Raw genomic sequence first — 19,477 nt, 5'->3', positions numbered from 1 at the left:
TATATATATATATATATATATATATATAATAATTTTCAAAATAAACGGCATAGACCATATAGAAATAAATAGATCGAGTGATTCAAGGGAACTGGATACACAATGAAACCTAATTTATAACTAAAATATTGTAGTTAGAGTCGTTTAACTTGCTGAAAAAGTAATCAAACGCAAAAGAAATGCACTATAAAAGTAAAATATTTAGTTAGTAGGCAATCGTGATAACGGTTGTCGACGGGCTACTGGCGACGGACACCAACTGTTGATGGTTAGAAAGAGCAAAGCTATACGAGGGTTGGCGGCGACAGGCAAAGAAACGCTAGGCGGCGAAGAGCAAGTTTTGGGTAGCAACACATAAGGATTGGGCCAACTGCGCAAGGCTGGTAGTGGGTAGTGACAGGCAATGGGGTAGCTGCGACAGCCAGTGGTTGTGAGTTGTGTGCGGCAATGGCTGCGACCATCAGCAATGAGGAATATTTTAAACAAAGTGGTGCATTTGAAATTCACTCAAATCAAGGGAATTCCAAATACATAAAAAATGAACTAAAGAATGAATACATTATAATTTTGGCACTACATTTGAATTTCATCCAATTAAACACCCAAATTTCTGAAACTCTTATAAAAAGACTACAGTGCCCTCCTTTTGCAATAAACCAAATTACCACTTAATGATTTATCAATCTATGCCTCAATCAATGGAGATAAGAGCACTAAAGTGATGAAGGCTCTTAAAATCATAATTTGTATACTTAAACACATCCTTATAGTTTAGAATGTAGATTCCATAGCAGCTAAAATGGCATCTGAATGTGTAATATCTCAAGAATAGCATCTTTACGTTCAAATAACAAACAAACATGCCCAATATCACATATTAATTAGATCTTCAAAGCATAACCAACTTCATCCATCCAAAGAGAAACCAAAATTTATCATTACGCAATGCGCACAAAACATTATACTTACCCCATACCCTCGCAGTGCCATCTTCAGAACCAGTAATAATCTACAAAAAGTCCAAAACAATAATATTGTCATGATAATTATTTTGAATATCATATTAGGAAGAGGTTCAATTGCCAATGTAGATATATTTTCTAGAAGTGGTATCATAAAAATAGAAACATCATAACCAGAAGGTACTCTTAAAAAGTATGAATTTGGTGTAAACAAATATAAATACGGCTATTAAAATTATTTGAGTAATTTAATCCAATAAGATAACTATTTTAGGAAAACTTGAGTGCTAATATGATTCCAAACAAATGACTGGAAAGAAACTCATGTGTTGGATAATCATGTTATGATCCGTATGAGCACGTGCAGCATAACACTAATGATGTAATTCAAATCTCCAACAAGGGTAGGTCTTCCCTATATAAACTCATAGATATGGTAAAAACAATTTGGTATAACTGATTTCAAAATGTGTTAGCCTAAAAGCCAACAAAGTATCCGTGTTTAAAGGAGACGTCATGTGTTCATGACAGACAAATAAACCCTTTTCATTTATTTTCAACTTCTTTAACTAATCTCCAGTAACCTACAAGAGGGCAGTTCTACTTAAAACAACTTTTCTAGCCATAGGACTATAGGAGCAACATGATGTTTGTGCTCGTCTAGGTTTTTTTAAGGAAATTTAGCATAGTTTTCTAACTTTTGAACTTTTTTCCCACTTCTCTTAAAAAAAATCACTAGTACTAACACTACGCACTCACATGCTCAAGGACACATTTTTTTCCAATCAAGCTCGTTCAATATTGTAACACTGCCGTTGCCGGTCCCAAGCCCGGATGAGAAAAGTGGAGGGTTGCGTTAGGTAGTCGACAGCCAGCGTAAAACTTGTCGAAAAAATCATGACATGAATCCTTTTGATCAGTGTGTAAGTGCTAGGGCGTCCCCTGGAAGCGACGCGCTGTATAGCCTGAATACAGTGAAAAGTGTGCAAGGGCCGCTACACCGGCGCCCGGGTGTAGTGTTAAATAAGCAAGGGTTCCCACATTACGGGCGAATGCGGGTAAAGAAGTTAGTCCATGAAACTAATGAAACTAATATTAGGATAGGATCTTGGAATATAGGCACTCTCAATGGTAAATTAATGGAATTAGTTGATATTATGATTCATAGGAAAATTAATATCTTATGTATTCAAGAAACTAAGTGGGTGGGAGAAAAGGCTAAGGAGATTGATAATTTAGGTTTTAAACTTTGGTATTCTGGTAAGAGTCGCACTAGAAATGGTGTAGGTGTAATTATAGATAAGAGTTTGAAAGATAATGTTGTAAAAATTAATAGAGTTGGTGATAGAATTATAGCCCTTAAGATTATCATTGATACTAAGATTTTTAATATTATAAGCGTTTATTCTCCTCAAGTAGGTTTAGATACAGGGTCTAAAGATAAATTTTGGAATATTCTAGCTATGACAATTGAGTAATGCATTAGAGGGCTTGTTGGCTTAATAAAAATTTTTTCTGGTTCAAGCTTGTGTGCTTTGTTTGATATTAATTCATTTGAGTGCTGTGCAAATAACCATAAATTTTCGAGGTCATTTTTTTGTATCAATGTGAGTTTTATATTTTTTTATTTGATGATTTCCTTGCCATTTTCTTTTTTATCTAGATAATTCATTATTAGTTTGGCTTGTTTGATTGGTTTTAGGAAAACCATTTATAATTGTCTTCTTATTGTGGAGTGAATCCTAATTGAATTGTACTTTAGAAGTTCTCTCTTAATTTCTATTTTAAAGATGTATAAATGTCATGTAAATTCTGATTTGCATCAAAAGAAAACAAATTATACTTTAATGGGTTGTCTTTAAATTGTGAAGTCAACATTAATTTCTCGATGTTCGTTCATAAAATCATTGAATTGCATTTAAAAACCTAGATCTTTTGATTTCTTACGTTATATCGGGTAGACTTTAAATTTTTATTATTGCGGCAATTTGAAATGGGTATGGCCAATTACAGTTCGTTGAAAGGATGAGATTTTGACTACTTTGTAAAATCAAATGGCTCAACTTGTAAATAAACAAAATTGAGTGATATCAATTATGCTAGGTAGTGAATTGGAGCTTGGAAAATAATTAATTTCATGCACATGACGCATAAGTTGAATCTAATCATAATATTATGAAACCATTTATTTTAATGTTGACATGTTCATGAGCACAACAATCATTATGGTAGGAATAATCAATTTAGATTTTATAGGGTGCATGATAGTAAATTTTATGAAAATTAAGGACATCAAAATTTTGATGCAGACAATGATTTAACTATTATGGCTTAAGCTATCGCCAGATTTTACATTTTATCCTTTTTGTAATGCTAAATTTATTAGGAGGAGACGAAGCGTGGACTCATGCGGTAAGTAGAGAAGAAGGGGCCAGCGGAACATGAACGAGCAAAAATGAAGGGGAAATTAGGGCAGCAGTGTGTTGACGCGGGGCGTTTGAAAGCAGGCGGAATGCTTTCCGTGTTTGAAAGCGGGCGGAGGGCCTGCTTGTCTGGAGTGGTTCATCTAGACTTTTCCTTAGTGTGGAGTGACGTCCAGTCCCTTCGGCCCACCCCTAGTTATTCTATTATTATAAATTTGCTTTCATAATGTATTAAAGTTAGTTTTTGCGTGTGTTTGTTTGAGACAGCTGCCGACTTCTTTGGTTTAACCTTCTAAGGCTGTTTTGAAGGGTCTGAGTAGTGCTCCCGCTATATCTCGCTCTTGAAATAGTGATTTATCCTTTCTCTACCTTTCCCCATCCTTCCCGATTCCCTCCTTTGCTTCCCTCCATTGCTGCCACCACCCAAAACCACATCCCCTTGCTGATTTCCTACTATTCAATCCCTCCTATCTTGCTGCTGCCGTCCAAATAACAACTGTTGTTTCTTGCTACTATCTAGTCATCCAACTTTGCTGCCACTACACAAACTCTCTTCTTTTTGCGGGTTCCTGCTGTTCCAGCCATCCCTACCTTTGCCACCCCCTTTCCTTCGCTGCCATCATCTAGAAAACAACAAGCTTGCTGTTTTTCTGCTCTTTCAGCAGCCTGCTGTCCCTACCAATTCACTTTGCTGACCACTACCACCTCTGGATCTAATCCTAGGGTGAATTTGTGTTGTTGTTTGTTGCAATTTCAGATTTATGTTTGTTTGTTGTAATTTTCTATTGGAAGTTGGTAATAATATTTATTTTTTCATTGTTATTTGGTTTAATAAGTTGGTTTGATCAAATTATTAAAAGGTGTGAACGATTTAGATATCTTGGGTCCGTTGTCCAAAGCGATGGTGATATAGATGGGGATGTTAATAGTAGAATTCAAGTTGGTTGGTTGAAGTGGAGGAATGCTTCGGGCCTTTTGTGTGATAGAAAAGTACCGCTTAGACTGAAAGGAAAATTTTATAAGATGGTGGTGAGACCTGCAATGCTCTATGGCGTTGAATGTTGGCCTTTAAAAGAGAAGCATAATAATAAGTTAAGTGTTGCCGAGATGAGAATGATTAGGTGGATGAGTGGCTTTACACTTAGAGACAAAATGCGGAATGAATATATTCGTGATAGGGTTGGTGTAGCTCCTGTGACAGACAAAATTAGAGAAAGTCGTCTTAGATGGTTTGGTCATATTAAACGTCGACCATTAGATGATCCGATTAGGAGAGTAGATGCTTTAAATTCGACTTGTGTTAAGAAAGGCAGAGGTAGACCTAGGAAGACTTGGGCTTATTGTATTAAAAATGATCTTAATTTACTAGAACTAAATGAAAATATGACACTAAATAGGACGCAATGGAGAAAAAGGATTCATGTAGCCGACCCCACGTAGTGGGATTAAGGCTTTGTTGTTGTTGTTGTTGTTGTAAGCTCGTTCAATATTGCAGCTGAATGCATAAACATCAAGATATCGTCTGCTTTGACTAAATGGCCTCATAGTTTTGTCCCAATGGTGTAACTTCCTGAGAGATAACCCATCCTAAGGGTGCTCCCAAACAAACACACGACTTTGGAATTTCTGATGAAATTTTAATTGTTACACCAAAAAACTCCTCGATGTTTAATAGTACAGCTTCATTATAATTAAGATTTTTCGCACACCGAACGTGGAATAAAACAAATCTAAACTTATTTTTAAAAAATCGATTCCATAGAATAGCAAATTATTTCACATGCTTATTTGAAGACCACAGAGGAGAAGTTAATTTTGCAATTAAAAACAACAAAATAAATTTAAAACAAATACCTGATTGTTGGATTTACGCACAGTAACAGAGTGCAGGTAATCTGAGTGCCCCTTGAATACAATTTTCTTTTTGCCTGTCTCCTAAAAAAAGCAATATCAACAAAAGCATAGTTCATATGGCTACAAGAAACAATAAGCTAACAAAAAGAATTAAAACATTTTTTTACCCTTGTACAGAAGAATGCGGATAGAATTGCAGGTGGATAGAAACAACACTGGGTGGTTAAAATGGAGAAATACCTCAACCATCCTATAATGAGAGAATTATGGAGACTAAAAGGTCTATTTCAGGAACTATAATTAGATCATTTATGTTCCCTAAATCTAACTGCTGGGAAATAAGCCATTGAGAGCTAAGTAAAATCTGGTATAAACCAAAACTCTTAAGATAGTATGTGAAGAAACTAAGGTCAAACTGACATATGATCATATATTATAAAAATGGTGGGAGTAGCTCCTACTAAAAAAATATTGATAGTTAAAAATAGAAATTTGATTGGTCATGTAAAAAACAGATTAAATATGCAGTGATAAAACAGATAGAAAACTTAAATGAAAGGACGGGTAAAAGAAATTGTGAGAATAAAAGCGAGATTGCTAAAGTTGTCAAAGCTCATTTGCGCAGAATAAAATTAATATCTTGTGTAACACGCACTGATTTGGAATATAGAATAACTATTATAGCAAGTAATTGGAATAAGCTAATGATGATTGTTGTTAGATTGCAAGCACATTAATAACAAAGCTGTAACTATTAGAAAAAACACAAATATTTTTACATGAATGATGAAACTTAAAGGAACATCCTTAATTCATGAAAGAATAAATCACAAACTTAAAATATGGAGGAAATGAATCATCATAGTAGGACGAACAAGTTAGTCATCAACAAACAGAAATAAAGCAGATGAAAGCTTGCAATTATATAGAATATTGTTATATGAACAAAGTTAAACTAAAATGCTGATGTAACCAAATAATTACATTATTTTCTATGATGATAGAAAAAAAACTTGAATCGCCGCAAACATATACATACCATATCCCAACAATAAGCACAGGAATCGCCAGCAGCTGAGAAAATAGATCCATCCTAAAAACAAAAATAAAGTCAGGTTCCTTCTGATCATTTTCTATGATTAAGTTTGGCCTATTATCCCAAATATCCATACAATAGCCTCATTTGAAGCTGAAGTGAAAAGAATCAAAGAAAAAAAGTAATAACACGGATAATAAACCAGCAGCCACGACATAGAAAAGCAATTTAAGAAATCAACCTCTTTGTCCACAGCGATGGCATTGTTTTCTGGAATTGGGGAAAGCGCACCCCATGGACGTCTAAAAAAACATAATTGATTAGAAAGGCCATAGACTAGCATAACTAAAAATATATAAGAAATTAAATTTCAAAAAGCATATATATGACAAGAAACTTGGATAGAATATACATGAATCTATTCAAAAAATTATGTGAAAGGCAAGTATCATTGATCATCTGAGGAAGAAAAGCCCCATAAGAGACAAATTGAAACTACATTCAAGGCAAAAACCAAAACCAGAAACCAAAAATCAACTAAAAGGAGAAGTTGGAATTTACATTCAAGTAAAAAACTACGCTACATGCTATAAAGGTGAACACGTTATCCGTCAGATTCCTATTACTGCGTGTTTTTTAAAGTTTAAAATACTTCAAAAGCTTTACATCTAACAAACGAATATTTACCTCTTACCTTACTTGACGCGGTAGTGTCCGCATACAAGGACAGGCGATCTCGAATTTGCAGGTATCGGGCACCCAGGTCCTGCAATCAAGACTGAACCGAACTGAATGCCCTTTCTTTATTTTTCTTTCCAATTTTCAACGCATTTCTTTGTATCCTTCCCTCCTTTATGGTCATTTCACACACACACACACATATATATATATATATATATATATATATATATATATATATATATATATATACATACATATATATATTGTATTAAGGTTCTGAAAGTTAGTTTTTCAGTCCTTGCCCATAATGTATCAAGTGAGGTGGATCCCGCCCATACAATATCTTGAAAGGGTTGTCTGTGTTGCGGTGTGGTACGAAGCATTACACCAATATTTGGTCCATGCAATATATTTAGCCCATAACTTCGGTGTACAGATACATAACAACGCAGGTCTGTCTCCACCTCATGTTCTTTAGGGATGATATGTGGTGTTTCTTTTTAGGATTGTTCATTGCAACCTAAATAGCTCTTTCCATAAGTGGTTGAGAGACACCTTGCCCCTATCCGATACAATCGATTTTGGCTCCCCGTGCAAACGGACTACTTCACGGATAAACACCACCGCGACTGCGACCGTAGTGAAAGGATGTCATAATGGAATGCAATGTGCATACTTACTTAAGAGATCCACGACCACCATAATCACTGTGAACCTTTCTAACCGGAACAATCCCTCGATAAAATTCATCGTCACTTCCTCCAAAACCTTCTCTGGCAATGTTAATGCTTGTAGTAGCACCTATGGTGTTGTGGCCAATTACTTATGTCGATGGCACACATCATATTTTGCCATGTCCTCTACATCTTTGTGCATCCATACCCAATAAAGCTCTGCCGCCAGACGATTGTATGTCTTATGCACCCTGAATGTCCTATAATCACACTGTCATGAAACTCTTGTAATAATCTGGGAATATACTTCGACGACTTGGGTAGCATGAATCTCCCCTGGTAGAGTAGTTGTTGTCCCTTCAATGCGTATCTTACATGACTATTCGGGTCATGTAGTAATTTAGTTATTATTCTCCGCAGCTCCTCATCTCTTTCGCTCTCCTATCTCAAAACCTCCCAATCTAAGACCTAGGGTACCGATAGAGTCGTCAATTGGAGTTCCTCCACCTTTTTCAATACTGCATCAGTTGTCTTGTTCTCCAACATGGCTGGTACTGAATCTTGAAATCATACCCCAGTAGCTTGGACAGTCATCTTTGATGTTCTTCAGTCACCATCCGTTGATCTAGAAGATCCTTTAAACTTCTCTAATCTGTCATAACCAAGAAATGTAGTCCCAACAGGTAGGGTCGTCACTTCTGAATTGTCAAGACAATCGCCATCAATTTTCGTTCATATACTGAATTTAGTCTCGCTCTGGCTGTAAGAACCTGGTTAAAATGGTCAAATGGTAGTTGATCCTATGTGAGCACTGCTCCTAATCAGTGTCCTAATGCATTTGTCTCCACCACAAATAGTTTTTTGAAATCTAGAAGCGTTGATACCGGTACGCTAATTGTGGCCCCCTTCAAATGCTCAAATGTGTCGTGGATGCTTTCCCCAATTGAAATTATCTTACTTCAAGTGCTTAGTCAATGATCATGTTATTGTGTCATATCCTCTCACAAACTTCCATTAGTAGTCCGTAAGTCCCAAGAATCCTCTCAACTCCTTTGAAATCCTCGGTAATGGCCAATCAACCATAGTCTCGAACTTGAACTGATCCACTGTTATCACCACATGTCCTAGGTACTCCTATAACTAAGCAAAAGAATATTTTTTCAAGTTAGCATATAACTAGTGCTTCCTCGACGCCTCCAAGGTTGTCCTCAGGTGCCCCACATGCTCTGTCTCTGTAAGATTGTAGATCAGGATATCATCAAAGAAAACCAAAAAAAAATTCCTGAGTTAAGGTTGAAAAACATTATTCATGAGGGATTGAATTGGCGTTAGGGTGTTGGTGAGGCCAAACGACATCACTAAGAACTCATAACATCCTTCATGTGTCTAGAATATTGTCTTATGCACATCAGCTGGCTTCATCCTGATCTAATGGTACCCTGACTAAAGATCATTTTTTAGAAAATGACTGCCTCATAAAGCGCATCTAACAACTCATACATCACAGAATAAGAAACTTGTCCAACACTGTCTCCTTGTTTAAAGCCCAGTAGTCCAATGCTTCAGGCATAATCTCCAACTATCATCTTTTTACTTCACCAACAGGACAGGACAGAAGAAGGGCTCACATTAGGCCTAATAATTCCAACCTCGAGCATCTCCTGGATCAGCTTCTCTATCTTATCCTTCTGAATCTGAGGGCACCTATATAGTCTGACGCTAATGGGATAAACACCATCTTTCAATGAAATAGCGTGCACGTGCTCCCTCCGAGGTGGTAACCTGATTGATTGCTAGAAAACATCTGTAAACTGCGGTATGAGCTATTAGACCCCCTCCGGAAATTCTGCCAACTCTGAATCTCGAACATCCTCAATGCTCAGCAACTCCATAAAGTAACCTAGTCCTGCTTCCCAAATCGACTTGACCATGGTTTGAGCGACACCATGGTTTTCCATAAGCTAGCATTTCCTCCCAGCACCACCTTCCTACCCTCTACTTAGAACTCCATCCTCAAGGACTTCCAATCTATCTTTATCTCTCCCAATGATCGCAGCCACTTCAGCCCCATAATCATATCTGTGTTTCCCAAATCTAAACGAAAGAAATCTTCCACCTCTTGTAGGTCATGTAGTGTCAGAATCAACCCCCTGCAAACTCCTCGTCTTTTCTCTACAATTCGATATCTCATCATGACGCCAAAGCTCCCTGTAGTCACCAGCTTCAACCCTAACTTCTTCACAACCTGATTTGAGATAAATTTATGTGTGGCCCTGCTATCCACCAACAACACAATTGGTTGTTCCCCGATCCACCCCTCAACTGCATTGTGTGATTCGGGGTAAATCGCACCACCGAATTGAGGGACACCTCCGCCACATTCAAATGCAGATGTTCCTCCGCTACTTCCTCTTTTAATTTCTAACTCTTTGTATCCTCCTTCTGGACTAAAAGAACTTCAACGACGCACTCCTTGCAACGGTGTCTAAGAGCGTATTTCTTGTCACAACAGTAACACCATTATCTGGCTCTTTTGTCATGTACTTATGCATCTGTGAGGCGCTTGAAATTACCCTCAAGTCGGGGTTCGGTACTCTACTCCTTCGAAATCTCTTTTTGAAATGTCATCGTCTGGGTCATTGGTGTCGTGGCTGTCATGGTGCACTTATAGAATCCACTTGTGTTGTCGCCTCAATCTTCACCTGTTTCTTATTCTCCATCATCTGGGTGAGCTCCATCATTTCCCTCAATCCATGTGGTCTCAATGGGCAGATGATCGCTCATATGTCATGCTTCAGGCCTTTCAAAAAGTTCTCTTCCAAGCCCGCTGTTGAAATCCCTCTCAACCTCCCTGACAAGAGCACGAACTTTTCTCAGTACTCCATAATCGTCCTCTCCTGAGTCATAGCACAAAATTGCTCGTGTAGGTCTCCATCCTGAATAGCTCGAAAATGTCCCAATAAACAATCCTTAAACTCCTCCCATGAGTATATCAGATATCTTACCTTCATTCATTGGAACCACACAAAAGTCTTCCCCTCCAAGCATAATCCCATTGTCATGAGCTTCTCTTCCTCAGTCAACTCGTTGATCGCAAAGTATCGCTCCACCCGATACACCCATCATGTGTATCCTTCCCTTCGAAGATTGACATCTTCAATTTTCTGACCCTTGCATCTCCACCCTGACTCTCTGTTCCCCAGTATTTCCCCCATGTGTCTAAGGTGGAACTCCCTCCTTCGGTCATAGGCACATCCTGCTCCTAAATCTCTAATTCTTCCATCGTGCTTTTCCGTGCCCCTTACACCATCACTCCCATTTTCGGCCAATTACCCTCCATCAGAAGTCTCCACTTTCCCTTCTCTCGGAGTCCTAGGGGGACGATCTTATAGATAGATGAGCCCTTCTTTATTGTCTTCTCGCTCGATCCCCTTCCCTTTCGACCTAGCCAAGGATTCTCTAATCAACCCTTTATTAGAATTGGCAATTGAAGCGATTGGTGCGGCATTGGCTTGAATCTCCATAAGTTTTTCCATCATCTCCCACATTTCTTTTACGCTTTTAAATTCATATTTCATTCGACTTTCAATGGAAGAAAACATGCCCTCCATTTTGGCGAACCTCTCTTCCATTCATGATTTGATTTGTCCTATCTCGCCTTCTACCACATCAATTTTATTTGATGTCATCCCATCAAGATCTATGCTCTGATGCCAATTTGATACGCCTCGGCACCGAAATCGGCAAACAAACCACGACAAAATTGCAGTAGATAGGTGCAAAACACAACTAAGGGCTACTCTTACAAAAATCAAAGGAAAACAGGTAATAAGATACAAGGTTGATCTTCTATTTGAGAGGTAGATCGTCTCCCCGACATCCTAGACGTCGCTAGGAACACTACAAGGAAAGCAAACAACAACTACAAAAAAACATGCATGAAAAAATAAAACAAACTCTAGGTTCCTCCATAATAGAATCCTCATATAGCATTTGAAAATTTTCCTTCTAAACTTCCCTCCAAACTCCCCTCAATTTCTCCTCCTTGAATATATGATTATGCCTTTAGTGAACCCCACACCTTCCTTTCCTTCCTCTGCACCTCGCCCAACTCCCTCCCCTTCTTCCCGGACAAGGGTGGGCCGGTAGGATTGCAATCGACTGGTCCAGGAGGGACAGGCTGAATACTGGGCGTAACAAACTAATAGCCTCGAGTTTTTGTCCTGATGGTGTAACTCCCCAGTAAGTCACCCATCCTAAGAGTGCTCCCATGCGAGCACATAGAATTTTTGACAAAACTCCAACAATTACAAGAAAAAGCGCTTCGATGTTGAAGAATTCAACTTCATTCTACCTAAGGGGCTTCACACAACTCCCTCAATCTAACTCATGTATGAGTCCTCAAACATATTCCACACTGTATTTTCTATTGACCACTAATTTTACTCTCAAGCATGAGGTGTAGCAGGCGCACGCCCTCTTCAATGCACTCAATTAGGGATTTCAAACTCAATTCCTCCTATAGTAGGGACGACCTCGCCTTGCCTTCTCCAACTTTTTCTTATCTATCAATGATTTTTGCTCTTGTTTTGGAATATGATGTCATGCTTGATAGCTTCTTTAGATTCTGGACGGCGCCATGGTAGTTGTTTTGGCTTCTAACTTCAAGTCATCTCTTGAATCCTTTCATCTTTTGTCAACAATATCAACAACTTACATCACTATCTTGCCTATATAGTTTCGGGTGAACTAGCCATCGCAAAGATTGTTGGTGGCTGGGATTTTTAAGAATTGAAATTACCGTCCCTCCATCTAATTAACTTATCTTGCAATAAAAAATCAAACGCCCCTTAATGTAAGAAGTCATCCACATATCAAAGCAAATATGTGCTCATTTTCGCTAAACATGCGTACTTACTAGCCCACGCATTTAGTTGATAGCCCTAAAATAAAGATAATCCATAAACTTGTGTCAGATTTAAGCCTCATTGGTGACTATTAATTTACTATTCAATTAAGTTGATCGACCATCGTTATAAGATTATCCTTAGAAGTAAATTTTATCGAGCTTATATCTCAATGATCTTACCATGTCAATGACAAACTCATATTGTCAATCAACTTTTCCTTTGAAAATATAAAATAATTTTAAAATTTAATTTTTTATAAGAGGTATATAGTTTGGATTTTGAAAGTAGTATGTTTTAATTTTTGAAAAATGAGAACAAATGGGACTCATTAGTCTAATAGTTTGGATAATTGTGTTTGATACCGTGAATACTACACCTTTCTGAAAGATAAGTGTATACCTCGACGATTGACGACGATTGACCCAATCCTGCAAACCTGCAAACTAAGAGATTTGTGTTTGGCCTGCAAACTTTTTATGTGTGACCGACAAGTTTTCCTACTTAATATAAAGATTAAGTAGAATTTATTTTAACTGGATTCGAAGTTCCCTATCGAGGCAAGTCCCTATAGTTAATTACATCCCAAAAAACGGATGTCACTTGAGAAAACTCTCGACGATGATCAGAGGTACTAGTCTTCAAGAATTCAAAATTTAGATTTTCACGGTAGACGTGGAAAAGCAAATGGGAGTAACTCAAATATGAAAAATTATTTTCAGGAGTCCAAAGGAATGAAAAGGTAAAGGACGCACATATCCTGAGGAGAACCCTCAGTGACTTCCTAAACTATCCTACTGTGTGGCTGAGTTTTGGAGACGTGGCTGAGTTTTGGAGACGATGTTATTTAGGTGTTTAATTCTGTCAATTTTATTATGTGGGACTTATATTTGCATAATACTTAAGTATGCAAATAGCCCGCAGAGATATGAGGGTTTACGTCGTACCACACAACAATATCGGAACCTAAAACAAGTTAAAACTTAAGTTGCACAACATGATTATACAGGGTTCTAAAGAAGGTATAAGGATTTACGTCGCGTTATGCGAGCTACCTCGAAGTCCTATGGGTTGTTATTTAAACTAAAGAGTGAAATGTTGTTGAAGAATATCCTCATGTTGCTCGATCCAAGCTTCTTGTCGTGCTACCCACAAAGCTGACTCCAAGCTCCTTATTGAAATAGCAATTCTAAAGTCTAAAGTTTAAAAGGTTTTACCAGGTGTGTTCCAAGGTTTTGGTTTTGTTGTCATTCAAGCATTATGAGGGGAGAAGGTAAAGTTGATTAGAGTGACACCGGTTAGGATCTCACGGTTCCCTCGTTCCGGTACTACTATTTTCTTTTAAATTTACTTAGTCTAAAGGAGTTGTGATGCTCATTTAAACTAAGGAGATCTCGTTAGCAACTGTGAGTTACCTCATCAGAGGGACTCCCGTAAATTCAAAAGAACGTGTTATGTTTTTTTTTTTTAAATGATGAAATGATGTTTAATTTTTTAAAAATGATTTTTTTTAGAGATCTCATCGGCACAAAGTTTGATGTCGTCCCTTTCGCCTGTTCCAAGGGTAGCTCTAAGATCATTTAACCCTTCGACCATGTTTACCTTGCAAAAGCACAACGAAGAAGTTGGCTTAAAGGAAAGTAATGAAACCAATTCCCTAAATCTAAGCCAAGTCAAATCATGAAAATAGTTATGTAAACCTGATCAAATAAGCTTGTTTGATTGAAGTAGATGCAAATAAACAAATGAATCAAGCAAAAGAAATCAGATAAGCGAGGGACGGTCACATTGAACTTTAAACAAGAGACATGACGCGAAGTTCCAAAAGAACAAAAACACAATTAAGTATGTTAAAAGCTCAACATTAGCAAGCAGCTTTTGATTAGCTAAGTAACTCACATACAGTTATTTCATTGCTAAAACAATTTGGATATAAACAGATATTTTGAATTCAAATATATGAAACATGTAGCATGCTTATAAATACTCCAATGCAGCCCATCCATAGTATATTTTGACATGAGAAGCAAGCTACATATATTATACACCTCTTTAGACCTTAAATGAATTCTTTGTGGGTAAGCAACCCCTTATATGTAGATTCAAGTTGTTTCAAATTAAATGAACAAGTAGCAGCAAGCCAAAGTTCCCCCTTATTTGTTAATGACTTTGACAGTTCCAAGCATTTTCAGGAAGAAATAAAGCTATTTCATGAAACTGAACTGAAGCTTTAATCCAAAAAAAAAATCAGATCCAGGAGTAAAGGCCAACATACAGTACAAATAACTAAGCGAGCAGCAAGAAAACCGAACAAGAAACTAAGCAAAAACGAAGTTGAGGACCGGTCGGTGGCTAGATGTTCATCGACGAGGGGGAGCGCTAATCTCCGGGTAGCTTCGGGCTGAAGAGGGAGGCTGCGAGCGAGGGAGCTTCGGTCGGGAGGAAAGAGAAGGTGAAGCAGACGAGTGTCGGATGCGAGTGCTTCTGTGCTAGCGTGAGAGAGAAAGGCCAGAGGGGGGTTGCTGTGCAAAGAGGAGAGCAGACGCGGCCGAGAAAAGGGAAGGCGAAGCAGGCGCGTACGGGTGAGGCGAGCGGTTTCGGGGGAGGAGCGGGGAGCGGGATTTGTCAAGAGGGAGAGAGAGGCGAGCGGGAGAGTGAAAGCAGGCAGATGGGTTCGGTGCAGAGGAGCAGGATTCAGTGCAGGAGAGCTTTTTCAGTGCAAGGGAGAGCGAAGCATGTGAGCGGGCAAGCGGTCAAGCTTCTGTCGAGAGAGAAGAAGCCCAATCCGGCCTTCGACCGAGAGATGGTGACCCGAGCGGGGGTAAGCCGAAGCAGGCGATGGTTCTACGTGAGGAGGAGGCGAGCGGAACTTCGATTCAGAGAGACGAGGCAGGTAAGAATGATTCGAAGTGACGGGGAAAAGGGATTTTTGTATCGCGCCCCTCCTTAGAGAAACGTTACGCTGGGAATTAAATAAATTCCGTTGATTGAGAAACTCAAATGGAAATGGAAGGCTCTTAACCCTTGATTAAAGTAAGATAGGGCAAACTTTCTTTTGAAATTCAAAAAATGTTTAACCTTGTTCAGCCCGAATCAAACCCGAGATGAACTTGAGTTGAGCCCGGGCCAGCGCCCGCTAATAAAAAAAAACGTGCATCGATTTTGTGTTGATTGCTCGCGCATGAAATCATACCAATATAGGTGTCAGTTTTAGCTAAAGTCGACGTTACGAATGCGCTTACGAGGTCAGTTTCGTCATTCGGGGTCGTTCGAACAAGTTTGTTGACAGTCATGTCAATTCAAGTCAACATCGTGCGTGATGCAGTGAGTGTGTAAATTGCGGCACTCGCGAGTGTTCAAGTCACAAATGGTTCACCTAAGGACTTCTGATCCTATGAAAACTCATTTTCAGGTCTTCTACATGTTAGTCCTTAGCCCTTGCAACTAAGAGTCTAGTACTAGGAACTACTCATGTGAGATCTGCACAAAAATGAGTCAACATGTGGCTCGAAGTTCTAGGAGAGGTGGGCTCTGTTACTAGTTTGCTAGGATGGTCAATAAGGAACTCCTAAAGCTAAATCTTGGGTTCTAAGAGTAGGAGACTAAGACCTCATTGAAAATGAGGTCAAAACATACATATGCTCAAATTGCCTCCATTTTGACTTGCTTGTGAAGCTACTTATCTCTTTAGTGAGTTCAACCAAAACTCAAGAAGTAGCCTATGTATTTTCCAATTGCTAAAATTCCCAAGTGTTGAATTATACACTTGACAGAGCATGAAGCTTTTTGTTAACTAATATTAACTTAAAATTGTCCCCTTAGACATATATACATCCCAAGTCTATAAAATTAACTTAAAATGACAACCCAAAGCTGCTTATGAAGATTCTTCTGTTAGGTTAAGTTGCTTGCTTCCTTTAACTAGATCACAATTCATGAAGTTAGGGACAATAGAGCCATGGGATATTTATCAAATTTATTGTCACTTTCTCATCATCCACTCTAAGTTAATGGTCGTAAATTTCCTTAATTTAAAGCCAAAATTGCTACTACTATACTCTAAGCACTTGGCATCTAATAATTAGCTTTGATCAGATGTTTTCACTCATCATTGGAAAGAATAAATAACAATGAGGGCTTGTGTCTATCAGAAACTTATAATAAAATCATGAAGTATTGACAAAATAAAGGCAAAATTTGTGGGTCGTGTCTTATTAAAATCTAATCTGCCTTTTACAAATTTGACCTAAAATCACAAACTCTCCTAATAGAGCAAAGTGAATTTTCAAAGTCGAAACTTCAAACCACGTGATTGAATAAGGATTAAAATCCTAGAAGAAAAAAAATGCTTTGCATAGCTAGAAAAAAAAAAATTATCAAGCCAAAGGTTGTTTATATAGCTCAAACATTATATATGAGAAAATAGAAACTTTTGGTTCTGAATAAGATTTCAATAAAAAGAAAGCTAGCTTCAACAGTAATAAAACTAAAAATCCCTACAAAAAGTGCATTAAGGCACAACTAGCAAAAACTAATTGTTAATAGAGAATCTCACGAGTCACATCCATAATACCTATTATGTCAACCCATCATAAGTATGTGTAAAAGTATACTATAAGTTAAATAAAGACTAATTAATTATCAACTTAACTACAATTCAAAATTCAAATTCACATCTCAAAATCCAAAGACAAATAAAGAAAAAGCATTTTTGCTTTCAGGATATAGACTTCTAGCTCGACATAACATGACCTTCTTGAACAAAGCAACGTCAGAAAGGAACCAGCCAAAAAGTTTACAGGCTCTTGAGATAGAGCTAAGAGATGCTGGCAGTAAATGCAATGCATGTTCAAAAAATTAAGTTGAAATCCAAGTCTAGAGAATGATAGGACAAAACAACAGGCAAGAGGCTGGTATAGAAACATGCAAGAACATAAAACAAGAAAACAAATTTTTCTTACACGCTCAACATTAGTTTTTATGAGACACATGTTCCAATGTTGATTCTCGAGTATACTAACATAACGAACATTTCTAAATTACAAAGAACGTATATGGAAACAAATGAGCAGTGTGGCAATGATTATTAAGAATATCAAATTAGACAAGCTAAGAATTAGTCTACCTTAACCTTACTAAGAAAACTTACTCCTTTTGAGGGTTCACTAACTCCAGTATTGGCCGCAACTTTTCACCTGCAAAATGAATTTTATATCATAAACTAAAAAAGCATGCCCTAAAGCAAGTATCAAAGGACAAATTAATTACAAAACAAAACAAACATTGAAACAATGGATTGTTTGTTTGTAAGTTAACAATTTTTTACAAATGATCATAGAGCTCATTTGTTTGTTTGTAAGTTCAAGAATTTTTCAAAATTTTTGTTGTGCACAAAATCTGTGAAAATAAAATCATCCCATTCTAAAACCAATTATCTAGAAAAGGAAACATCTATAAACTTGAGAAATTAAAACAATGGATAAAATGTTTAAAAAATAGACTCCTTACAATTAATAGAATAAAAATTAAGTACACGATATGTAATTTTAGTGGTATTTTGCAGGCAGCTGTCATTAAATATTATAAGAAGATGATACATAGTGATACCGGTGTTAACCCAAACAACGATGGAACAATGATATTATTGTTGAAATTCAAATCGACAGTCACAAACAATCAGTTGATATAGAAAAAACACAAACACAGATACCCCACTAAGGTGAGGTTCAAAGGTGGTGGTTGTGATTTGAGGAAGGGGGAAACTTGAGAGGTAATGAGAGGTTGAGTGGACGAACAGCAGCTAGGGGAAGGCTGACCTACGACTGACAGCAACGGGGAAGCCGGAAGGGAGGTAGGAAGGTGGCGGCAGCAAGGGGAGGTAGGAGTTGTAGGGTATTCTGGCAGCTGAACATCATGTTAGGTGGCTGTGAGATAGTCTGGGAAGAATGGTGAGGAAGGCTGGAAAGGTAAGGGGAGGGAAAAGGAGGCGGAAGGGAATTGCGGGTTGCTGGAAAATCAGTAAAGGGGATGTTTTCCGGTGGCGGCAATAAATACAGTGTGGGTGGAGGCGAAAGCAAGGTTGATGGAGAAGGAAAATTGAGGATAATTGTCCCCGCAGAATCGAACTATGGTCGAAGCGCCATTTGATCTTTGGAAGACGGTCACGACCTCAGACTAGCGACAACCGAAGCACTTTCTTGCCTTCAAATACAACCCTAGTAGAGAAACACTAGAAGCTGACGGCTATCCTGAACAAAAATATATGCAAAACTAACCTAGGAACAACATATATAATACTATAGTAACAAATGAGTGGCATCCCATTGAGTGGTCCGCAATCTCATGCCTCAGATGGGCCAATTGGCCCTTGGTTTGCCTAGATCGGGAGATCCCAGTTAGCACCTAGCACGATCATGTGAGACGGTGCTCGCAGGAAACAGCATAGGTGTGAAATTTTTTATTGATTTTTTATAGTGAAAAATAAAGATATATATTATATGAACAAAAAAAATAAATAAAGTTAGAGCTGAATGTTTGAGATGGACAGGTACATCAGGAGCTTTCTACAGTAAGAGAATAGCAAGAAAGCTCAAAGGTAAACTTTATAAAACCAAAATTAAGCCAATGATGTTAATGGACATGAATTTTGGGCTGTAAAAGGCCAATAATTTCTAAGCTGAATGATTGAAGTATGGCACTGCGATGATGGTTTGTAAGTATGGCGTTGTTAAAGTAGTTTTAAGTCCAGCAGAATGCATTTTTGAACCAATGACACCATATGTTGGAGAAAGTGTATAGTGTTCAGTATGATGTTATAGAAAAGTGTACAACTTACATCAGTTATTTTCTGGTAGGTGCAGCCTAGTAGGTAAAGAAAAGTACTAAAACATAAATTAGCTTAACTTTAGTCTGCGGCTACATACTAATGAAGCTCCACTGT

General features: G+C 37.8%; 1 protein-coding gene across 5 annotated transcripts in view; it reads right to left on the bottom strand.

Annotated features, from left to right (window-relative positions):
* The window catches only part of LOC110029666 (THO complex subunit 6), a 58,238-nt gene that overhangs the window by 29,553 nt on the left and 9,208 nt on the right, over window positions 1-19,477 (bottom strand). For 4 of the 5 annotated variants that reach the window (XM_020732076.1, XM_020732084.1, XM_020732066.1 and 1 more), the window contains exons 5-9: window positions 17,687-17,732; window positions 6,517-6,577; window positions 6,279-6,332; window positions 5,240-5,320; window positions 970-1,009 (exon numbers count right to left, since the gene is read on the bottom strand). In XM_020732076.1, the coding sequence (XP_020587735.1) occupies window positions 970-1,009; window positions 5,240-5,320; window positions 6,279-6,332; window positions 6,517-6,577; window positions 17,687-17,732 (282 nt within the window). The remainder of the gene's footprint in view (window positions 1-969; window positions 1,010-5,239; window positions 5,321-6,278; window positions 6,333-6,516; window positions 6,578-17,686; window positions 17,733-19,477) is intronic. The other variant, XM_020732097.1, reaches the window with a different exon arrangement.

Source organism: Phalaenopsis equestris, unplaced genomic scaffold (assembly GCF_001263595.1).
Source record: "Phalaenopsis equestris unplaced genomic scaffold, ASM126359v1 Scaffold000002, whole genome shotgun sequence".
Lineage (NCBI taxonomy): Eukaryota > Viridiplantae > Streptophyta > Magnoliopsida > Asparagales > Orchidaceae > Phalaenopsis > Phalaenopsis equestris.
The sequence above is the reverse complement of the archived record's forward strand: the minus strand, read 5'-3'. Positions and strand labels throughout refer to the sequence as shown.